This window comes from Neophocaena asiaeorientalis, unplaced genomic scaffold (genome assembly GCF_003031525.2).
Source record: "Neophocaena asiaeorientalis asiaeorientalis breed wild unplaced genomic scaffold, Neophocaena_asiaeorientalis_V1.1 scaffold330, whole genome shotgun sequence".
Lineage (NCBI taxonomy): Eukaryota > Metazoa > Chordata > Mammalia > Artiodactyla > Phocoenidae > Neophocaena > Neophocaena asiaeorientalis.
Window position 1 is genome coordinate 2,124,826 of NW_020175667.1, and position 23,163 is coordinate 2,147,988.

General features: G+C 34.2%; 1 protein-coding gene across 1 annotated transcript in view; it reads left to right on the forward strand.

Annotated features, from left to right (window-relative positions):
* The window catches only part of ROBO2 (roundabout guidance receptor 2), a 570,503-nt gene that overhangs the window by 493,591 nt on the left and 53,749 nt on the right, over positions 1-23,163 (forward strand). Inside the window, exons 16-18 of the mRNA XM_024731557.1 lie at positions 2,240-2,364; positions 4,660-4,831; positions 15,220-15,402. Of these exons, the coding sequence (XP_024587325.1) occupies positions 2,240-2,364; positions 4,660-4,831; positions 15,220-15,402 (480 nt within the window). The remainder of the gene's footprint in view (positions 1-2,239; positions 2,365-4,659; positions 4,832-15,219; positions 15,403-23,163) is intronic.

Sequence of the window (23,163 nt, forward strand, 5' to 3'; positions counted from 1 at the left end):
ATTTTATGTACAAAACATTTTATGTACAAAACATTTTATGTACAAAACATTTTATGTACAAAAACATATGCGGTATGTTTTTGCGGAAGCCTACAAAAACATATTTTATATAAATCAATATAAGAGCAACCTTAAGAAAATGTGTGTAGGTTGTTCATGGTAACATAGATGTACATGTTTGACCAAAGAACTTTTAAATTATACATATCTTATAATAAGCAACACAGAGAAATGTTATCTTCATATTGGTTTACAGTGTGATATACTGACATGAGCTGAAGTGCATACTTTTAAAGGCATCATTAGTCTACCTTTAAGATTTGTAAAGAAAATAAATTAATAATAGGATCTTTATCCCCCATTAAATTTTACTTTATGTGGATAATGTGTAGAACTAATGAGTGGGGTGGGTAAATTTAATACAGAATGCTACATTTGAAGCATATTTCCAAAAATCAATTTCACTGCAGTTAGACTTTTCCTCTAGACTAGACATTTGTCACCATTCGGTATACGTTCATTTCCGCTTTCTGTGGCCTTCTGAAGGGAACAAATTGGAACTCAGCTGGGCTTGTCTGGGAGCAATGAGCGGGTTCTTTCACATCTGTGTAATAATTGACAGGTCAGGAAATAGGCACGGTGTTCTCGCCAAGCTGGCGGTAAGGCAGATGAGAAACCAGTTCTCCAAAATGTTACTTTTCAATGAAGTCTACTTAATAACTACAAAACTGGTAGGCAAATGGTTGGATTGATGTCATTGTACCACATTTTGGAGCAACCTTATCACACAGAGGAGTGATAAAGAGCAGTATGGTGGTAACGTGTCTGTGTGTGTCTTACACTCAATGCAAAGATGACTATACCTTAGTGAAATATGCTGTGACAGATTTATCAAACGTGGGAAACTTTATTGATAGGCTTTTTTTTTGGACGGGGGGCTGCGTTGGGTCTTTGTTGCTGCACGCAAGCTTTTCTCTGGTTGTGGCGAACAGGGTCTACTCTTCGTTGCGGCGTGCAGGCTTCTCATTGCGGTGGCTTCTCTTTGTTTTGGAGCACGGGCTCCAGGCCCGTGGGCTTCAGCAGTTGTGGCACTTGGCCTCAGTAATTGTGGCTTGAGGGCTCCAGAGCGCAGGCTCAGCAGTTGTGGCACACGGGCTTAGTTGCTCCGTGGCACGTGGGATCCTCCTGGACCAGGGCTCGAACCCGGCTGCCCTGCCTTGGCAGGTGGACTCTTAACCACTGCACCACCAGGGAAGCCCCTGTCGATAGTCTTTTAAAATATATTTTATGTTTGAAGTGTACACGTTTTCAAAGAACTAAGTGTGTAGTTGTGAAAGCATTGATCTTATATGTAAAAATTCTTTTGTACCACAAAATTATCTGAATTTTGCTTTAACTGTTAGTACTTTGATTTGTTTTTCCCATAAAGGAAGAGAACTGTAGGAAATTAAAATCTGTCCATTTCACATTTGATCCAACATGAACTGTTTTCATTTATATCATCAGAGTTCCTTGCTCATCAATATAAAATAAGTTTTAAATCTTAAATTATGGGTCAATTTATAACAGTCAATTATTTTTCTCAATACGAAAACAGAAGTGTCTTTTTCCTGCATTGGTGAAATTTATAGCTGTGTTTCTGTTTTTATGTATTAAACGCAAACCAGAACAAAACAAAAAGATTGTCAGTAATGCTAAAACTCAGAGATAATAACATAAAATTTTGGAATGCATACTCTCAGAACATTTTTGATAGCAGTGGTTTTTTTTGTTGTTGTTTTTTTGTTTGTTTGTTTTTTAAAAAGGGAGCCTATTAGAGTCAAAAGAACCAAAGTTCTAGTATCAATCAGACATACCTGGGTTCAAATTCTCCCTCATTATTTGACTTAGCTAAGTCTTCAGTTTCCTTATCTGTAAAACTGAGATAAGAGTTGTTTTTATTTCCTGAGGTTATTATGAGAATTAAATCTTACTCTTACCTCAGTTCTGGGCACATAGGAAACATTCATTTGAATGTTAGCTGTTAAATTTATTGTTGAGGACATATTACCATAGCTGTTGTATTTGCTTTAATCTATCCATTATATATAAAGGATTATTTTTTTAACTGTCACTGTTAATTCAGAACTACTGGAAACCAGACCTTCTTGCATTTTGTCTTTATATTCATATTCTGCAAGCAGTCTTAATGTACACCAAGACTTACAGTTTGTGTTTATTCTAATCACTTCCCCTGCAGCCCCAAGTGCCCCACCACAGTCTGTCACTGTGCTGACTGTTGGAAGCCACAATAGCACAAGTATTAGTGTTTCCTGGGATCCTCCTCCCCCTGACCATCAGAATGGAATTATCCAAGAATACAAGGTAAGGCCCGGATGAAGAAGGAAAGTTCACAGGTAAAAGTGCCCAGAGAAGTCTCAGGGTCACATGGAGGGGGAACATTTCGAGTGGCCCTCTTATTGAGTTTGAGTGTAAAGTAATATTTTATATCTTTGTGTGACAGGTAAAGAAGCAAATGCATAGGATGCGTAGAACCTAATTCCAAGGTCACAGATAACACAAACTCAGTTGGACAAGCAAACCATAAGAATGCAGCGTTGTTGTTGTTTTCTTTGTTTGTTTTAATAATGTGATTGCAGAACCTCAGGGATTTAGAGAGACAGGGTAGAGAGTAGATAGTGAAGCCCTATCCTAGGGAGTGCCTTTATCTTTGTTATTAGATTTCTGTGTAATGGGACTTAGAACAGCTGTTTTTAAACTGTATTCTCATAAAAAAGATGCTTCAGGAGTTTAAAGAGTTGAGATGGAGATAAGAGGGTGGGCAGTACCGCCTCCCACTGTAAATTCTGCTTTTACCAAGTTATTGGTAAAAGGTTCTGTAAAATATTTCACTTGAAAAAAGGGAGCCATTGAAAAAACAAATTGTGAAAAACTCTTATTTTTCAACTGATGAGTTTGTTGCTATTTGGAAACAGTATATATTCGTTGTTTCTTCACCATCATTTGAGCGACATCACTTAAGAATCACAAGTTGTCTAACTTTGAGAAATAAGGTTCTAATTAATTGTGATGTGATTAGACCACATGGGAGAGTAAAACACCTCATTAAATCTTGTAAAAATTCAAAACTATGCTTTTTTGCTATTAATAAATTTTTATAGAAATCTGATAATAACATACTAAGTAGATCTATTAGAAAAGAAAACTAGACACCCCACCTCACCCTGGAAATTCATAGTTGGCATGTGAAATTAAGCTGAATAGTTTTACTCAAAACATTGTTACTTCTAGGAAAAAATGTGAAAGTTAAAGTAGAATTTTCCTAAGTTAATGGTTAAGTTACTGAAGCAAATGGACTAAATTTGCATAAGAATTTATTTTAAAATTATTCTCATCACATTATAAAGAAATGTGAATAAGAAAATAAGAGTAAGTGCTTTTACAGTAGCATAATTATATAAAATCAGAAATTTTATAAGTGTTAGGACACATTGTTTTAAAAGCAAAACATTATCTACCCTGGAGTGTGTGTGTTTTTTAATGAGTTTAGGATTTTACTTTTATATCATCTAGGACTAAATATCTTCAACTTCTATTTATTTAAATATTGACTTTTTTCACAACATGATAATTTTTCATAAGCTGTAAATTTTCTCACTCATATGAGATTGTCCTATTTTGGTAAAAATGTGTATATTTTGGTAAGGGCTAAATAACCCTTCACTAGTAACTTAGGTTTCATAGACTAAATAAAAGACATTTGCAATTCAAAGGCATTCTTTTAAAGAAAAAGTTTTAGGAACTTACCTCTTTCAGAAACAAGCAATGTACGTGTCCCCATGTAGATTATAAATACTGTATAATAGAAATACAAATAAGTACACACAGTAGAATTTTTTATAACACATTTTACAGTAACAGATTTCCATATCCCAAAAGAATGTATGACTTAAAATTTGATTCTTATTGGAAGTACAAGCCTAGCATCTCTCACATCAGTGTTTAAAGACTTCCCACCACTCTGTTCTCATGCATGTGTATGTATGTATAGATATGTTTTGATCAACATTAAGATTTATTACTGTCAGTGTAAATATTGGCTTTAATTTTATCTCAGTCAATACCTATAACTTTAGTCAATTAATCTTGTTAACCACTTCTGTGTAAGTTAATATTTTCTTAAATGAAATATAAATTACTTCGATGTGCACCTATATACTTTGGATACTACAACTCATAATCACCATATTTTTAATAATTCTTTGCATAATAAATCTTGATAAATAAATTAAGCAGAGGACTTTGTGTGTTTTAATCCATACCTAAACACCATTTGCAATCAAGGACCACTTTCCAGACCTTGCAGAGGTGCTGAGGGAATCATTGTACGATGAGCATTCAGTGTTAATTGTAAAATATAAAGGAATGCTGCATAGTTTTAGCTTCTTTTGTTGTTCTTTAATACACACACACACACACATATATATATACATACATACGTATATATATAAACAGCAGAAATTAGGCTTTAGAAAATGTCATTTACAAATACTTCTATAAGACTAGAAAATAGATTGGTCTCTACTAAAAGATTTAATCAATTATAATGAACTAATTACCAGAAAAAAATAATTTGATATTCACTTTACATTTCTATAGATCTGGTGTCTGGGGAATGAAACACGATTCCACATCAACAAAACTGTGGATGCAGCCATTCGATCTGTAATAATTGGTGGATTATTCCCAGGTATTCAATACCGGGTAGAGGTTGCAGCTAGTACCAGTGCAGGAGTTGGAGTAAAAAGTGAGCCACAGCCAATAATAATTGGTGAGTACCAATCCATATGATATGTGTTTTAGAATCAGTCAACCGGTAACAAGGTAGATTATTTTCTTGAATCTACATCCGAACTGTGGAAATACAGTAAATAATGAGTAATAAGATGCACACATCATGTAGGCAAATAAACTGACTAGAGCTTCTAACAAAATGTTTAGCAATTGCCTATGCTCTTAGGATTTCCACAGACTTCTTAAAATCATAATCATTAAGAGTTTACATGCTGAAAGTTGGTTTGAAAATTATTTGTAATCTATAGTTTCATTTGTAATTTTGATGCCTTTGAAATACAATAGGAAATGAGGCAGTTACTGAAGAAGGCGTATTATGTTTCAAATCTGTGTACCTCCTCTAAGCCAGAAAAATGTCAAAAATTAACCAGAAACAGGCCAAAAGAAACTAGTAATCCAAATAAACTATCCCAAAGAAGAAATCCCTATTCAATCTACTATCATCATTACAGAAAATTGCATCCTATCACCATGGATTATGTTTGACTTTTCTTGAAATATATATAAATGGAATCATACAGAATATAATATTTTGTGTCTGGCTTCTTTCACTGAACATAATGTTTTTGAGATTCTCCCATACATGTATTATGCAATTCATATGTTTTATTTCTGAGCAGTATTCAATCATGTGAATGTATCATATTTTGTTTCTCTGCTTTTCTCTTGAGAGAATGTGTAAGAAGATTTTTTGAGGACATATGTTTTTATTTCTTTTGGAGAATTACCTAGAAGTGGAATTTCTGGGTAACAGCACTGATGTAGTTTGACTTTATAAGGAACTCTAAATATTTTTTCAAATTGTATAATTTTATACTCTCACTGGGAAGGAATATGACTTCCAGTTTTTCTACATCCTCACTGACATTTAATGTTGCCATCTGTCATTTTAGCCATTTCAGTGAGTGTAAGAGTCCCTCATTGTCATTTTAACTTCAATTTTCTTCGATGACTAATGATGTTGAGCAACTTCACGTGTGCTTATTGGCCATTCACATATTTTCTTTTGTAAAATTTCCAAGTCTTTGCCTTTTCTAAAATGGTGTCATTTGTCTCTTGTTACTAAGAGGAGTTATTTGTACATTTTCAATGTAAATTATCTGTCATAGGTTGTATCACAAATATTTTCTCCCAATTTATGGCTTTCTTAGTCCTTTTCTTGATAGTGTCTTTTGATGAGCAAAAGTTTTCAATTTACATAATCTATAATTTACCAAAATTTTCTTTCATGTTTAGTACTTTCTAAGAAACTATGTCCTAATCTAGATAGCAAAGGTATTTTCTTCCAGAAGCTTTATAGTTTTAGCTTTTATGCATAGCTTTTATAATTCATCTTAAAGTAATTGCATGTGATTTGAGGGTTGAGGCTTATTTATTTCCTTATGTAAAATCAAAATGCATAGGTATCTTTCACTGAAAAAACTTTCCTTTCTCCAGTTAACTATATATGTGTGGATCCATTCCTGGATTCCCTGTATGATTCCATTTGTTTATATGTCCATCCATATGCCAAACCACAGTGTCTTGATTACTAATAGCTCATAGAAAGTCCTGAAATCAGGTAATGTGAATACTGCATCATTTTCTTCTCCAAAATTTTTTTGACTGTTCCAGACCTTTTGCTTTTCCATATACTTTTCAAATCAGCATGTCAGTTTCTACAAAATTATGTTGGAAAAAAAATTTGGAAAATTTTTTTCTACAAAATTATGTTGGAAAAATTATATTTATGTTTAAAAATACAGTGGATCTATACATCAAATTGGAAAGATTAAACATTTTCATAGTCAGTCTTTCTCTGTGGGAATTTGATGTACTCTCCATTATTTGTCTTTATTTTTCTCAACAATATTTTGTAGTTTTCAGCATATGGCCTTAACATATGTTTTGTTAAACTTTTTCTTATTTAATGTTTTTTACACTATTACAAGTGAATTTATAAAATTCCCTTTTTCAACTACTTTATGTTATATATAAATTTATCTTTATGTATTTCCCTTTTATCTTATGGCCTTACTAACTTCACTCACTTATTTTAATAGTTGCAAAATACGTTTTCTGAGTGTATTCAGATAATCATCTATTTTCTTTCTCCTTATTTGTGTTAATATGATAAATTCTATGGTTTCAAAGGTAAATAAACCTGGCATTCTTGGGATAAATCCCACTTGGTCAGGATATATTATGCTTTTTACAGATACTACTGGATCTGATTTGCTAACATTTAGTAAAGAATTTTGCATCTATGTTCATGAGGGATATTGATAGGTAGTGTTCTTTTAATGTGTTCATCAGGTTTGGGATCAGGGAGGCTAGCTTTAATGGGTTGGGAAGTATTCCTTCCTCTTTTACATTCTGTAAGAGTCTTGGTAGGCCTGGTCCTATTTCTTCCTTAAATCTTCTAGAATTCAATGATGTTATCTGTGCCTAGAGTTTTCTTTGTGCATTATTTTTATTGTTATGAATTTACATTTATTCAGATTTTTTTTCTTCTCTGTTGGTTGTGGTAAATGGATTTTTGGTGTTTGCCCACCAATGAATTTGTCTAATCCATCTAAATTGTTGAATTTATTATCACATGTTTATTTGCAGTATCTCCTTATTTGTAATCCCTTTAATTGTAATGCTTGCAGGATGAGTAGTAATGCCATCTCTTTTACTCATAAGTACTGTGGATTGATGCTCTCTCTCTCTTCTCCTTTTTCGTTGCCCCCTACCCTCTCTCTCTCTTCCCTCTCTCCAACTTTAATCTTGATAAGGTTTTATCAATTTTATTAATTCTTTCAGTGTACAAATTTTGGCTTTGTTAGTTTTATTTATTTGTTTTCTAATTAAGTGATTTCTGATATTTTTTTCTTCTGTTTACTTTTATGTTGCTTCTTAAGATAGAAACTTATATCAATGATTTGGACCTCTCTTCTTTTCTAATACAAATATTTAAAGTTATAAATTTCCCTCTAAGCACTTCTTCAGCTGAATCTTACAAATTTGATGTGTTCTGTTTCCATTTATCATAAAGTTGAAAACACTTTTCACTTTCCCTAAAAATTTTTGGGTTTTGCAGAAGTTATTTGGAAATGTGCTATTAAATTTCCAAATGTTTTGGTATTTTCCATATAGCTTTTTGTTGCTGATTTCTAATTTAATTCCACTGAGGTCAGAGAGTGTATTTTACGTGAATTTAGCTTTTTAAATATGGAGACTTAGTTTATGGCCCAGAATTTCGTTTTAGCGAGTGTGCCTTGTGCATTTAAAAACTATGTTCATTTTTCTTTTTCTATATTGAAATGGAACGTTCAGTAAATGTCAGGTCAAATCAGTTGGTAGTATTGTTAAAGTCCTGACTTATTTTCTGTTAATGCATTCTTTTAATTAATAAGAAAAGAGCCTGACAATTTATTATAATTATAGATTTGTATATTTCTCCTTTTTGTTTATAAGTTTTTGTTTCATGTATTTTGCTACTCTGTTTTAACTGAGTATATTTTAAGATTGTTATAGCTTCTTAATGAACTTATGCTTTTTTATTATGAAATGCCTCACGTTATTTCCTCGTAAGATTCTTTGTCTTGGAACTTACTCTGTCTGATGTTAGTACACCTGTGTGTTTGCGTTTTGTGATTTTTTTCCATCCTTTTATTTTAACTCCTATGTCTTTGTATTTAATGCACATTTGTATTATTTAAATTGCATATTTTGAGGCCTTATTTTTTATCCAATATGATAATCTTTGCCTTTTAATTGGAATGTTTATTATCTTTAATGTGATCATTGATGTTTTGGAGCTTAGAATTACCCTTTTGCTATTTTTTTTTTATCGGACTTTGTTCCTATTTTCCTAATTTACTGATTACTTTTGGATGAATAAAATGACTTCCTGTATAATATTTTATGTTCACTATTGAATTGTTAAGTATACTTATTTTTGTAATGATTACTCTAGGATTAGCCTATGCTATATGGATCTTAGAAAATATAATTCCATTTTCCTCCCTTTCAAGCTTTGTGCTATTGTTCTACATTTTACTCCTGCACATGTAATAAAAACCAATACACAAACTAAAGTATTATTATTGAGTTTGCTCTAAACAATCAACTATCTTTCAAATAAATTAAAACTAAGAAAAAATATTTTATATTACCCACCTTTATCTGATATTCTGTTCCTTAAATTCAATCCCTGAGTCTGCCTGAGTTTTACTGTCTCTTTAACTCAGGAATGCTATTCAGCCATTTTTGGACTCCCCTTCATTGCATCACATTTTAGAAATTGTCTCCAGATAGAAAGATATGAATATCATACAATTCCCCTTGTTTATTTCCTTTTTTCTCATAGTTCTGTCCTTTTGTTTCACGTATTTTGCCTAGGCTTTCCTTGTTTATGGTGGGATGGCATGTCTCATTCCTGTTATCCTTTCATGGGCAGAAGTGGAAGTATCCAGTGAATTATTCAGTTTATATAATACAAATTCCATTTGTTCTCTTTTACATTTTTCATTGCCCTCTGAAATTCCCCATGTGTTCATTTCATTAGGACTCTATTATTTTAAATTAATGAACATATTGTAATAGTTGCTTGAAAGTCCTTTCCTCCTAATTTCAACATCCATGTCATCTCATGGTCTGTTTCTATTGATTACTATTCCTCTTGATCTTGGGTTATCTTTTCCTCATTTTTGCTATTGTGGTTGTTATTATTGCTTTGCTTGTTTTTGCATGCCTGGTAATTTTTTACTATATACTGGACATTGTAGAAAACATACTATACAATTTTGTGATCTTCTGAAGAATGTTGTTTTTCTTTTCCTGAGAGGCAGTTATGTTACTGGCTGATCATCTCGATCTTGTGGTGGCTTGGTTTTTACATATTGTTAGTATGGACTATTTATGCTTTGACAATATTCTTCAGGCAAAACCTCAGTTTAATTTTTACTTCTAAGGTATAGTGCTCCTGGACTTTCAGTGAAAAGCCTAATATATTTATCTGGTCTGCCTAACTTGATGGAATTTAAACTTCAAGCACAATCTTCTCTGCAGTGAGAGAGTCTGCTCAGTCTTTGCAGCCTTTTACCTTTTGAATTTCACCAAATCCTTGAAATCGTCCTTCTGCCTGCACAATTCAGGGTTCACACTAGTACTGAGGGAGAATTTATACACAGATTTGAGAACATCACTCTCCTGTCTCTCCCTCTTTCACATGGTTTCTCCCTTAATTTTTTGTCACACTGGCAGCTGCAAAGGTTATCTTCTGACACCTCCTAGAAGTAAGACTGAGATTTTCAGCTTGAGTTCTATCTCCCTAGTGCTGCATGGACTGAGCTCTCTAAGGGGGTAGAAAGCCTCATAAATGCAGATTTTTTTTTTCTTGAGTGATTTTATTCTTTCAAAAGGCAAATCCCTTCAGTTTACCCTGATTTTATTTGTTTGTCGGTGTCTTTATCTTTTTAAATGTTCTTCCTAGAGTTTATATATTTTAAAAATACTTGTCCAGAGTTTCATACAAGCCAATGTGCCATTTGCATTCTTTTCTGTTTATTTTCTAAAATATGCACACAGAACATACTACCAAATTCTGGGAAGTTGTTTCTTTTTACAATGTATTTATTATATAATGAAGTGATTTAATATTCAGTTGTCATGTTAAATTTTTTTAGATTCTCCAAGTATCCTTCCTTTTATATATTAAAAACATTTAAAAAGTTATAGTATTAACTTTTCTTTAAATTGCCTTCCCTTTCTTAATTAGTCATACAAACTGAATTAATTTCTTAACCTGAGGGAAACCTATAATCTTGCCCTTCTGAGATTTTCTAAAATAAATTGGAATAAGAAAAATACAGGTACACCCAATAGGATTTAACAGATATAGATGAACTTATTCTTATTTCTACATATTTTCTAAATAATATTTAGAATATTTGTTATTTAGAAATAAGGCAGTAATTTTTCACTTAAAAAATATGAAACAGGGCTTCCCTGGTGGCGCAGTGGTTGAGAGTCTGCCTGCCGATGCAGGGGACACAGGTTTGTGCCCCAGCCTGGAAGATCCCACATGCTGCGGAGCGGCTGGGCCCATGAGCCATGGCTGCTGAGCCTATGCGTCTGGAGCCTGTGCTCCACAGCAGGAGAGGCTGCAACAGTGAGAGGCCCGCACACACACACACACAAATATATATATATATATATATATATATATGAAACATGTTTGAAAGGTATAGCTTTCTATGAGAGCTCCTAGATAGGCAAACAAAGCTTTTGTTTTGTTTTGTTTGTTTTTTTTCGGTATGCGGGCCTTTCACTGTTGTGGCCTCTCCCATTGCGGGCACAGCCTCCGGATGCGCAGGCTCAGCAGCCATGGCTCATGGGCCCAGCTGCTCCACGGCATGTGGGCTCTTCCCGGACCGGGGCACGAACTCATGTCCCCTGCATCAGCAGGCGGACTCTCAACCACTGCGCCACCAGGGAAGCCCGCTTTTTTTTTTTTCACTGCCCTTCTAGCATATATATGAAAAAGATTGACTGAATGTAATTTTTCTAAATCAAAGATCAGTAGGATTACCAAATATCTATATTTTCCTTTCACGTTTTCTTTTTGTTTTCTGTCATCTTTGGTAATAAATATAATTCTCAAGCATGGAAAAGTTGGTTTGTTTTGATTTTGGTTTGTAGTAGCTACCTATTTGCTTCACAATATTTGGGGGATTTATTGTATTTGGAGGCAAGTAAAAATTGCAGTAACACCATTTCCCCAAGTTCATGTCATGACAGTTAAGAATAAACAATTGTATGGTAACTTAAAATAATAATGTTAACTAAGATTATTTTAAATCAAATGGAAAGTTTTGCTTAACTCGTACTATTTTAAAAAGACTGAGTGATCAAGTGGATAATGAGTACCTTTTAATTTGTTTATATATCATACTTTTCAAATTTTTCTATGAAATAAAAAATAATCTAATAAGTAATATTTCTATCTCCTTTTCATGTAGTTAGAATACACAATATCCAAGACATAATTATAAAAAATAGAATTGTACTACTTGAAATAAACACACACACACACATGCACACACGCGCACACACACACACACAAGCACAATTCAACCTGGAAAAGGCTATTTGTCCTCGAGAGATTTATTTCTTTTTAGTATCTACTGTTGTACTGAAGAAGCCTTTAATTGTTTCTTTAATTACCCTTGCATATCTACCTCAACATCTTGTCTGATCACCGTATCTACACAACTGTTATTCCTTATTTGAAAAGTGATTTAGTGATGGCTAATCTCCATTTCTCTTTCAATTTACACTTTTCCTATTGTCTATTCAGTACTGGAAACAGCACTTGAAGTGACTCAAGCTCTTCCTCACTTCCCCTTTGCTTTAATTAAACCATGTATTGGCATTTGATGTAATTTATGGCTGATAATTTTAGATTTGTCTTATGCCAGACAATGTACTGTTTCATCTATTCCTTCTCAGCTTAGTTTTTATTCCAAAAAGTTACATTAAGGGACCTTTAATTAAAATTTGTATAAATATAATAAATAGCCTTACACAGACTTAAAAGTAGTATTGTTCTTTTATTTGCTGTCTCCACTGATAAGGTGACTTTTACATCAAAATATCCATAATTTTATGTTTGCAATTACACACAGACAAATACAACCAAATACATTTATATATATAAGCATCAAACAGCATGTCATATAACAAAATTACATTGACTTAAAATTCTCAGTAATCTTGCTTAGTAATATACCTATTGTTTCCTTAATCATTTGCCTATTTCATGCTTACCTTCCATAGTTGGTAATATGTGGAACAACTGCAAACTTTCACAGTAATAGGTACAATCTAATCTGATGTGTCTAATTAATTTTTAGTCCAACAAATTAGTTTTGTTCTTCATTACTGTCCAGTGGGAGGAAGACATTATATTTCATTATATTTTTTTGTCTGAGAGAACAATGGAGTGTTACAGGTCACACACATCCCATGTCTGTGCTCTAATTAGTCCAACTGACAACATTGTTTTAAAAATACTAGCAGCACAAGAAATACTCATACACTTTGGGTAACATAAATAAATATTTCACTATATTCAATAAGACATTTTATGGATCTTTTACACAAATAAAGGATGAATTTTCTTTTCTGTTTGTGCTATAAGGTGTTTTCTTTTTAGTAACTACTAGTGTTTAACACAATCACCAGATATATGTATTGATGTGTCTCAAGTTGAAAATATGAGCTCATTTTAAATACACGTTTGATTATGTTTATATGTATAGTAACTAAGAGCAGATAGATTAGGAAAATGAACCAGCTTCACTACATAAGTGAAGTTAGTTTTTAAATCTGGAAATTAACACAAAAGACGTTTCAAGAATGGCATATTAGACCATAAGAAATGCTAGCAGCTATAACAAACAAGTGGGCATACAGATTGGCTTAACAAAATAAAAGTTTCTTTCTTATTCATAGCCCAGTCTAATATGAGTTAGCAGAATGGAGGATGGGGTTTTTACCCCATAAAATTTTTCACGGAACTTGGCTCCTTCCATCAATGGCTCTACGTCTCTTAGAGCAGGGGTTCCCATCCCCGGGGCTGCGGACTGGTAAGCACCAGGCCGCAGAGCAGGAAGTGAGACGCAGGCTGGCAAGCTTCATCTGCCCATCACTCACATTACCGCCTGAACCTTCTCCCCTCCACGCCCGCGCGTGGAAAAATTTTCTTCCACGAAACCGGTCCCTGGTGCCCAAAAGGTTGGGGACCACTGTCTTAGATGGTCAGCATCCTGCCGCAGATCCCTTGTTTCTATCCAACATGCTAGGAAAGAGTGTGACGTATTGTCACAGTGGTTTATGGGTCAGATCTGGAGGTAGTATGCATCTGCCTGTGTACAACTGGCTAATATTCAGTCACTTTGTTGTACTCAGCTACAAGGGAGGCTGGGGAATATAGGCTAATTTTCTTCCCTGGAAGAAAGGTGAAACCTTGGTAAACAAGTCACCTATTGTTTGCAGGACTCTCACATCTAGATAATTTACAACTTCTATTCCTACCTGAGTGGCCCTTAAAGTAACTCTTAGCCTTACATGGGCTATAATTACTGTGTTCCTATTAACCTCTTTACATACATCGCCTCAATTAATCCTCCCAAATAAATGAAATAGTACTGTTGCCAACTAACAGAAACAGGGATTCCAAAAGATTAAGTGCCTTACCTAAGCTCACTGCTTACTTAGCTAGTAAGTGGCAGAGATGATACTCAAATGTGGAACTTCAAAGACCTTGCACTTTCTAATATATTACAGTGCTATGATAACTGAAACAATGAGAATTACACATCCTGTGATGTGATATGCTGAAATTTGCCATTTATATTTTGCTTACAATTTATTTTTTAAGTCTGGGATTAGTTACTAATGAGATATGATATTAACATAAGAAATCACTTAATTTCCAGTGCCTGAATTCATTCATCTCTTAAACACATAAATCTTTGCTCTTCAGTGATATTATGATTCCATGAGTTTTAAACCTGTTTAAAAATGTGGATTGAGATTTTCTTTATTACCTCTGAGAGGGCTAAATTGTCAGAAACATGACTACTAGAATCATCTTAGTCCAGATTTAAATGTATGTTTTTGTTACATAGACCTTAGAATTAATTTTCAAGTTGTTTTGTATCCAGCTTTTAAGTGGATTTTCAAATTAGTTTCAACTACTTTAAGGACATTTAGGAATTTTATCTTTTCATGATGTTTTAACTGTAGATACTAATCTCTATGAAAAGATGTTTACATAATTGTCATTGTTTAATATAGTAATTTTAATACCTTCCAGAAAATTAAAGTATGTTTGATCAAAATAAGACCTTTGGTAGAATACTAAGGGCAATATTTTGAACATTTGTATTTAGGCAGTGCTGTAGGGGGAAGGTAATTTTCAAATACCTGGCGTTAAATGTTGTAGTTGCTTTTTTTTAAAAAAAATGAGAATTATATTACAAAATGCTTTGCCTAACTGAAGAAAGGTTACTATTATTTCAGCTCACAGGACTTGTTTTAGTACTTATTTATGAGGCAATAAATCAAGAAGTGGTTCTGAATCTGTCCACAGCAAAACAAAACACAAGGGAGCAATGTTCTTAATCACATCTCAAACTTATGATTTGATTCTTTTTCTGAAACTTACAAAATATGCTTACCAATAAATTGTGACAGGCTCAGGACACAACAAATATTACCTGCTTCAAAGAATGTTCTAATCTTCTGTGCCTTTGGCATACCATATATGTATTTTTGTGGGTTTATTTGTCTTAATATTAACTAACACTAACACTGTTGTTTCTTCCATAGGGGGAAGGAATGAAGTTGTCATTACTGAAAACAATAACAGCATAACTGAGCAAATCACTGATGTTGTGAAGCAACCAGCTTTTATAGCTGGTATTGGTGGTGCCTGCTGGGTAATTCTGATGGGTTTTAGCATCTGGTTGTATTGGCGAAGAAAGAAGAGAAAGGGACTCAGTAATTATGCTGGTAAGAGGCTATTTCCAGCTAAAAAAATGTCTTATCTTTAGAAATATGACAAAATTCAAGGGAAGGAACGGAATGGAATAACTGAGTGAATGAATGGATGTTTTGGGCTTGATTTAAACAATTACAGACAACATGCTTTAATGCACTGCTCTTCACCATATCACATTATGACCATAAGGCAATCTTTTTGCTTGTATCTCCAAGGAAGCATAAGAAGAATGCACACCGATAAAGTGCTTAGACATTTTTCTCAACTAGTTCAACACACACACACACACACACACACACATGCACACACCTTGCATGCTATGACACCGTTGTTTGAAAAGGGAATTTAAGCAAGAGCATTCCTAAAATGCTCAGGAAAAAAGAGAAAAGATTTGAAATGTAGTTCTTTGTATTTCATGGTACAGATTACAATATAAACTGTGTCTCAGATGGAAAATACAAATGAAGCAAAAAAAATCTCACCAGGATTGATGAGACTGATGAGGCATGAATTAAGTCATTTACTAGTCACTTAAATAGGATGTCTATTTCAAAGGGACCAATAGGCATTTCAGAAGGAAGAAAAAGGAGAAGCAGCAGAAGAAAAAGAAGACCGTTGGTGTTCTACTTGTTCGCAAAAATGTTTTCTTCTTAGAATCAAGAACAGGAATTTTAAGGATGTCCAAAATTATGGCCTTCAAAATACTTCCAAGGAAGAGAGAGAGAGAGAGAAAATTATCAAGTCAGTGATTGACAAATGAACTCAATACTGAAGCTATATTCAATTACAGTTTAAATTGCAATGCCTTTTAAGTACTTTCTCTAACAATGATCATCAAAAGAAATTGTCTCACAATATTTCACACTTTGTAGAATTTACAAGGGAACAATTTTAATTTACCATCGTCCTTCAAATATTTAAAAATTTTTGAGATATTGTATTCATCTTCTATTTCTAATTTTTACTTTAGTAAGAAGCATAAATGTGTTAGGTGACTTTGACAGAGGCTTCAATTCTTATTAAGTTTATCCACTGCTGTAGCTTGGAGGTGTCTGAGCTTCTGAGTATAGTTCAAAATAAAAGGAATAGCACCCACTTGGTTGTCTTTCTTGTTATTCGATAGCATTTAAATACGATCATTTGACGATCACACTGTGGCTCATGTCTATATTTTGTGAAAATAAAGTTTATTAGTTACTGGTTAGAACAAATTCCCAGAACTAGAGAAGGTAGTATAATGTATCCATTGAAAAGGGCCTTTCATGCTTTGTGACTTGCTATTGCTCTGCCATTCTCATTTCTCATTGGTTGCTGATGCCTGCATCCTTATGCTTTGTCATCTGAGTGCTTTATCATCCTACCAGTGAGTGATTCTTCCTGGAAAGGTATGCTGGGCAATAACTGCTGAGTGTCAGAGTCATGAACATTAATGATACTTTAACATAACTTCTTGTTTTGCAGTCCAGTCCTCTGCTTTCATTCCCTGAAGGTATTGTCCATCAACCTGTCTGTTTAGTCAATCACCACATTCCATTTCATCTCTGTGACACGCTCATATAAATCACATGAGAAATAAGGAAGAATGATTTAATTCAAGGACTATTTTTATGTTTTGTCTCATTGCTTGGCTTTAGTGAAAATAATAAAAGATTGACTATGCTAGTCACTTCAGTACAAAGTTCTAAGATGCCACGTTTGGAGTGTTGCATTTTTACCCTCCATACATCTTTATTCACTCACTCCTTCAAAATAGCATAGGTCTCATAATTAGTAGTTTATGTTTTTAGTAAAATTATGTCAGATAGCCTTTTTTCTTCTTTTTTATAAAACAGTAGTTCTTTGCAAAACCTATGCATTTAATTTAAAAATATCTGTTGGTCTTTGAGCTTGACAAGAGTAGTACATTTCCTATTATCAGTTCTCATTGTGATTGATATCCATCTGCTTGTAGAAGAACTGCTAACTCGGAAGGTGCTATGCACTTCAAATATTTTGGAATTAGACCAAGCCACAGAGCAGCCTTTCTGAACTTTTGTACTTAATTGATAGATGGCTGACTCTCAGAATGGATTCACCTTCAGCTGGTAATTTACCTTCCAACAACTGCTGTTCTCTTCTAGGTGAGAAGCAAATGAAAATCCAAACCACAGGTACTTAGCATTACATATTTGACCTGGCGATATTCTCTACACATTTCCCTCCAGAAATATCCTATCGTCCACCTCCTGGAATTTTTATATTCTTGAGAATATGAGGATTTTAAATAGGAATGATTAGTGTAGTATGTATTTATCATATGTTTAAATTTCTGATACTTCATGCATGAGCTAATGATCCATTTTAAGAGCACAGGGATTTCGTACAGGGATATTTTTCTCTGAAGTGTTTTATAAAAATTATAGAGAAAATAGTCTATGTGTACTAGTTCTGTTTATTTTTGGTTTTCATAAAAATTTCTCTGGAAATCTTATAATTTAACAAGCATGAAAACTAGACCCAGTAACATTAAAGCAATGTAATTTTACTCACAAAATGAAAAGTCTAATGTTTCCACTTTTTACTACATGGTAATATCTATATAGTTTCAAATTTTTCTTATTGATTTACGATAGCAATAACTTTTTTTTCAAATAAATGAAAGTTTACTTTGGGATCGGTATTTAAATTAATTTATAAAAAAAAAGTCTTCATTTATTTCAAACCCCAAATTTGATCTTGGATTATACTTAAACTCGGCTGCAATTGATGTAAATTAAGAAACATGCATTTTAATAAGCTAGACTGATCCTAAGTAGAATTGAAAAGCAGGTAAAATTTGATTTCAGCACTTGCTTTTGCCTACTTCATTCCAAGTCTTCTTAACCATCACAGGTAGATTTTATTTTTATTTTTTTGCGGTACGCGGGCCTCTCACTGTTGTGGCCTCTCCTGTTGCGGAGCACAGGCTCCAGATGCGCAGGCTCAGCGGCCATGGCTCACGGGCCCAGCCGCTCCGCGGCATGTGGGATCCTCCCAGACCGGGGCACGAACCCGTGTCCCCCGCATCGGCAGGCGGACTCTCAACCACCAGGGAAGCCCCACAGGTAGATTTTAACCACCAGAGGGAAGATTTTAACTAGTGGGGAGAAGAAATAACTTGCAGAGTGGAGAATCTAACTCTCGGCAGGATACTTTCCATTCACTCTGTACAGGCAGAAACTCACCCGCTGATTTTATTGTGGCTAATCTTTGACTCTCCATCTCCATGTGGAAAATTATATTTGAATGCTTAAAAGGAAGGTAAAAAAAAAATGGCATGCTACTCAGTGTTGATATTTTTCTTATGTTTCAGAGGATTTAACATATTGATCATAGAACTCTAGTGGATTAGCACCTTAGATTGTAAAAGCAACTATCAAGAATCAAATGTAAACTTATACATTTAAATGATCTGAGAGTAGAATTTGGCCTGAACATGTTTTGCTCCTTTACATAGAAGAACTTGGAGATTTCCCCAGGGTGAAATTACACACTAACTTCCTATTCAATTTTTTCCTATTTATTCTTTATTTAAATTCTTTAGACACAAACACGCACAACAGTTTTGCTCGTGGCTCAAAGAAGGGCAGCTGGAATGAGAAAGGTATCCTCATATCTCATATTCTACGTGAAATCATTTTATATTTTTCTAGAGTAACATGCAGTGTTATTTATGTTAATCTTCATTGAACACTTGTCAGTTTGCTTGTCACTGCATGTGAGGTTCCTGACTGCCAGAAGAATTCACTACCTGAACTACCGGGTGAAATAAAATTGTAAACATGTTTAGGCAGAAAATACTAGGTGATTTTGAATCTAGAGTAAATGTTTGATTATATGTATTAATGGTATTTGTGAATAGAAAAGTGAATGACATAAGTTTAAATAAAAGCCATGCAGCCTTCATGAAGATTCTATGTATTGTATTATAATCTTCATGAAGGCTACACAATTCTTTTCAAACTTACGTTGTTCATATTCACAATTTTTAAGTCACCAACTTTTTAATGAAAATAAACATTTTCACTTTTAAAGGGGTGAGTTCTATTTTATGAATATTACCTTTGAGGAGAACAGATTTTATTAAACTCAGTAAATATATATAATTTAATAAGTGAGCAAATTATGAAATACCACACACTTCATGCATAGGTTTTAAACCCTTGGTGAAATTATTTGACAAAATGACCCTAAGACAGCTAAAAGATTTGATGGAATTTTTATACTCTGATTATCTGGGCTTGAGTTAATGCTTATTAAAAGAGGATTAATCTACATTCATAGTTGAGAAATAGCTTATCAGGAAAGGGAGTGAGGCTTGGCTGGCAACATTAAAGTTTCCATTTGGAGTAGGAAAATGTGGCCTACTAGAGATAGGCACTCTGAAAGCTTCCGTACCTCAAAATGTCAATTTACCACGTAGCTCTGTTTCCCTTCCCCCTCAATTCTAGAAAGTGAGAGATTAGGATTAATCCTGTCAGATAATAGTAGAGGTACTTTGTGTATGATATTAACTTGCAAAATCTCTTTACCTTATATCTTTTATAAATATTGCAATAAATTCAGAATATTTAATGCAATTCTAAAACATTTAAGATTGTGGTGTCTATAGAGCTTTTTGGAAACCTTAGCACTAGTCAGTCAGTTTTAGCAATAAAAACTTCTCTATGTTGCTCCCTTGAAAATTCTTAATTTTAGATGCTAGCAGAAACTCCTGGTAAAGATTCACACTTATTTCAAATTTAATTCTGATAAGCACAAAGTTACCACACTGTGATTATCAAAATAGTGACTAGAGCAAGATTGTCCAACCACCTACCCTCCCCACCCTCTTGCTTTCAGCTTTAAGGTAGTTCAACATCTCTGAAATGAGAGCTACCTCAAAACAGCTTTCACTTTGTTGTGGCATTTATTTTTATGCTTTTCTCTCTCTGCACACGCAAGAAATGCTGATCAAAACACCAAATATGACTTCCATTTTAGGAGTTCTGATTGTTCATCCTTAGCGCAGGCTGAGCAGCCATGGCTCATAGGCCCAGCCGCTCCGCGGCATGTGGGATCTTCCCGGACCGAGGCATGAACCCGTGACCCCTGCATCAGCAGGCAGACTCAACCACTGTGCCACCAGGGAAGCCCTCTAGTCTGCTTTTGATCTCATGGTCTAATAGAACTCAGTTATTTTTGGTCTACTTTTCAAAATGGAACAAATCTAAAAGTTTTGGAGCATGGGAAGAAAAGGATGCTCGAAAAAGTGTTCTCTCTCTTTCCCTTGCTTTAAAAAGACAACTAATCAACCTTATTATGTAAAGGTATTGTTTTTTGTTGTTCTTTTTCTCTCCTGATAGAAACATACAAAATTGAAGATTCTCATGTATATCAAATTGTATCCATGAGCCATTTTAAGTCAATTATGTATTTACACAATGACTGTGTATTTTTGCCTTTGTGCAGTTGGTATGCAGAGGTACAAAGATAAATGTCTTTATGAAATATTTTGACAGTCTTTTAGCGGTCTAGAACCATTTGAAAACAGTTTAATGATTTGGAATACAAATAGGAAATCAATATGTCTTGAAAGTTTTGAAATTTAAAATTCTTTTATTCACAACATTTAATTCTCATTTGGTAAATATGGACCATACCATAGAGTCCATACTCTAACACAGCTGTAAATTAACTTGATAATTTTTTTTTCAATTTTTTATTGTGGTAAAATGAACATTACATAAAACTTACTATCTTGACCATTTTAAAGTGTACAATTCAGTGGCATTAAATACATTCATGATGTGCAACCATCACCACCATCCATATCCATAAATCTTTTCATCTTCTAAAACTGAAAATCTATATCCAGTAAACAATAACTCCCTATTACCCCCTCCCCCCAGCCCCTCACAACCGTCATTCTTCTTTCTGTCTCTATGATTTTGACTACTCTAAGTACCTCATAGAAGTGGACTCATACAGTATTTATCTTTTTGTGACTGGCTTATTTCACTTAGCATAATGTCCTCAAGATACATCAAAGTTTTAGCATATTTCAGAAATTCCTTCCTTTTCAAGGCTGAATAGTGTTCCATTGTGTCTATATGTACACTTTGCTGATCCATTCATCCATCACTGGATGCTTGGTTTGCTTCCACATTTTAGCTACTATGAATAATGTTACAATGAACATGGATGTACAAATATCTCTTTGAGACCCTGATTTCAATTCCTTTGGAAACGGAATTGATGGATCTTACAGTAATTCTATTTTTAATTTTTTGAGGAACCAACATACTGTTTTCAACTATGGCTGCACCATTTTACCTTCCACAAACAGTGCACAAGGGTTTCAATTCCTCCACATTCTTGTTAATGCTTATTTTATGTTTCTTGCATAGCAGCCAACCTAATAGGTGTGAAGCAACAGCTCATTGTATTGGGTTGGCCAGAAATTTCATTCTGGTTTTTCCGTAAGATCTGAATGAAATTTTGGCCAACCCAATAGTTTTTTTTCTGCGCTATGCGGGCCTCTCACTGTTGTGGCCTCTCCCGTTGCGGAGCACAGGCTCCGGACGCACAGGCTCAGCCTCCATGGCTCATGGGCCCAGCCGCTCTGCGGCATGTGGGATCTTCCCGGACCGGGGCACGAACCCGTGTCCCCTGCCTCGGCAGGCATACTCTCAACCACTGTGCCAATAGTTTTGATTTTCACTTTCCTAATGATTACTGATGTTGAGCATCTTGTCAGGTGCTTATTAGCCATTTGAATGATATCTTTTGGATAAGATTTTCAGTGCTGCATCATAATACTTTAAAATTTACAGTTTATGAAAAATTTACCATTAGTAAGTACATGAAGTTAAATACAACTTAATTTCTGTGCTTCTGCTTCAGTTCTCCTCTTTTTCTCTAATATCATTTATTGCTCTGACAGTAACAGAAAATTTGGGTGAGGAAAAAGAGCATCTAAGTTAGAGAGAAGGGCTCAGCTTCTCCCCATGTATCTCCTAAGCAGCACATTTGGAGATGTAGCCCATCAGTACCTGCTGATTTGCATATTCACAATGATATTCACAGCATTATCTTAGCTCTCTTTTACCAGAGTAAAACAATCACTTGATAATCCATTAAAAATCCACATAACTAGGAAGTCACATCAGATAGAAAGCTAATTAGCTGTACTGTTTTCACATTTTGTGTTTTTTCCTCCTAATCAGGCCTGTATTTAATACCACCAGTGCTCAGTTCTTTTCAATAATTGTTTCAGATCAATTTTTTATTGTTGTTCTTAAAAGCAGTTATTAAAGGGACCCAGTGTGGTGTGGATACACTGCTGATTGTTGATTCCCAACACCTGAATCCATCAGGAAGCAGATTAGTGATCAGTATTCTTTTATTTTCTCCAAGGAGCTGTCCATAGCCAGTCGTGGGCAGGTACAAAGGTTATGTAAGGATTGTTTTATAATTCACTTGACAAGTTACCTAAAAACTGGATAAGGCAATGTACTTTTAGGTGCCAAGATGTTTCTGAAAGAACTGCTTCATAAATTCCTGAAAGAACCTTAGCCATCTTATTGCCTAATTATGATGCCATGAGAGATATATCCTGAGATGACCTTAGGGAAGGGATTGGGGAACTACATTTAGAAAGTTATAAGATCTAAAGAGTGATCATATTTATTAGCTCAAACTTGAGAAAGAGGTGAATGATGGAGAGATTATCCAAATGAGAAAGTATTTACTATGTATGCACTTTAAGTAGC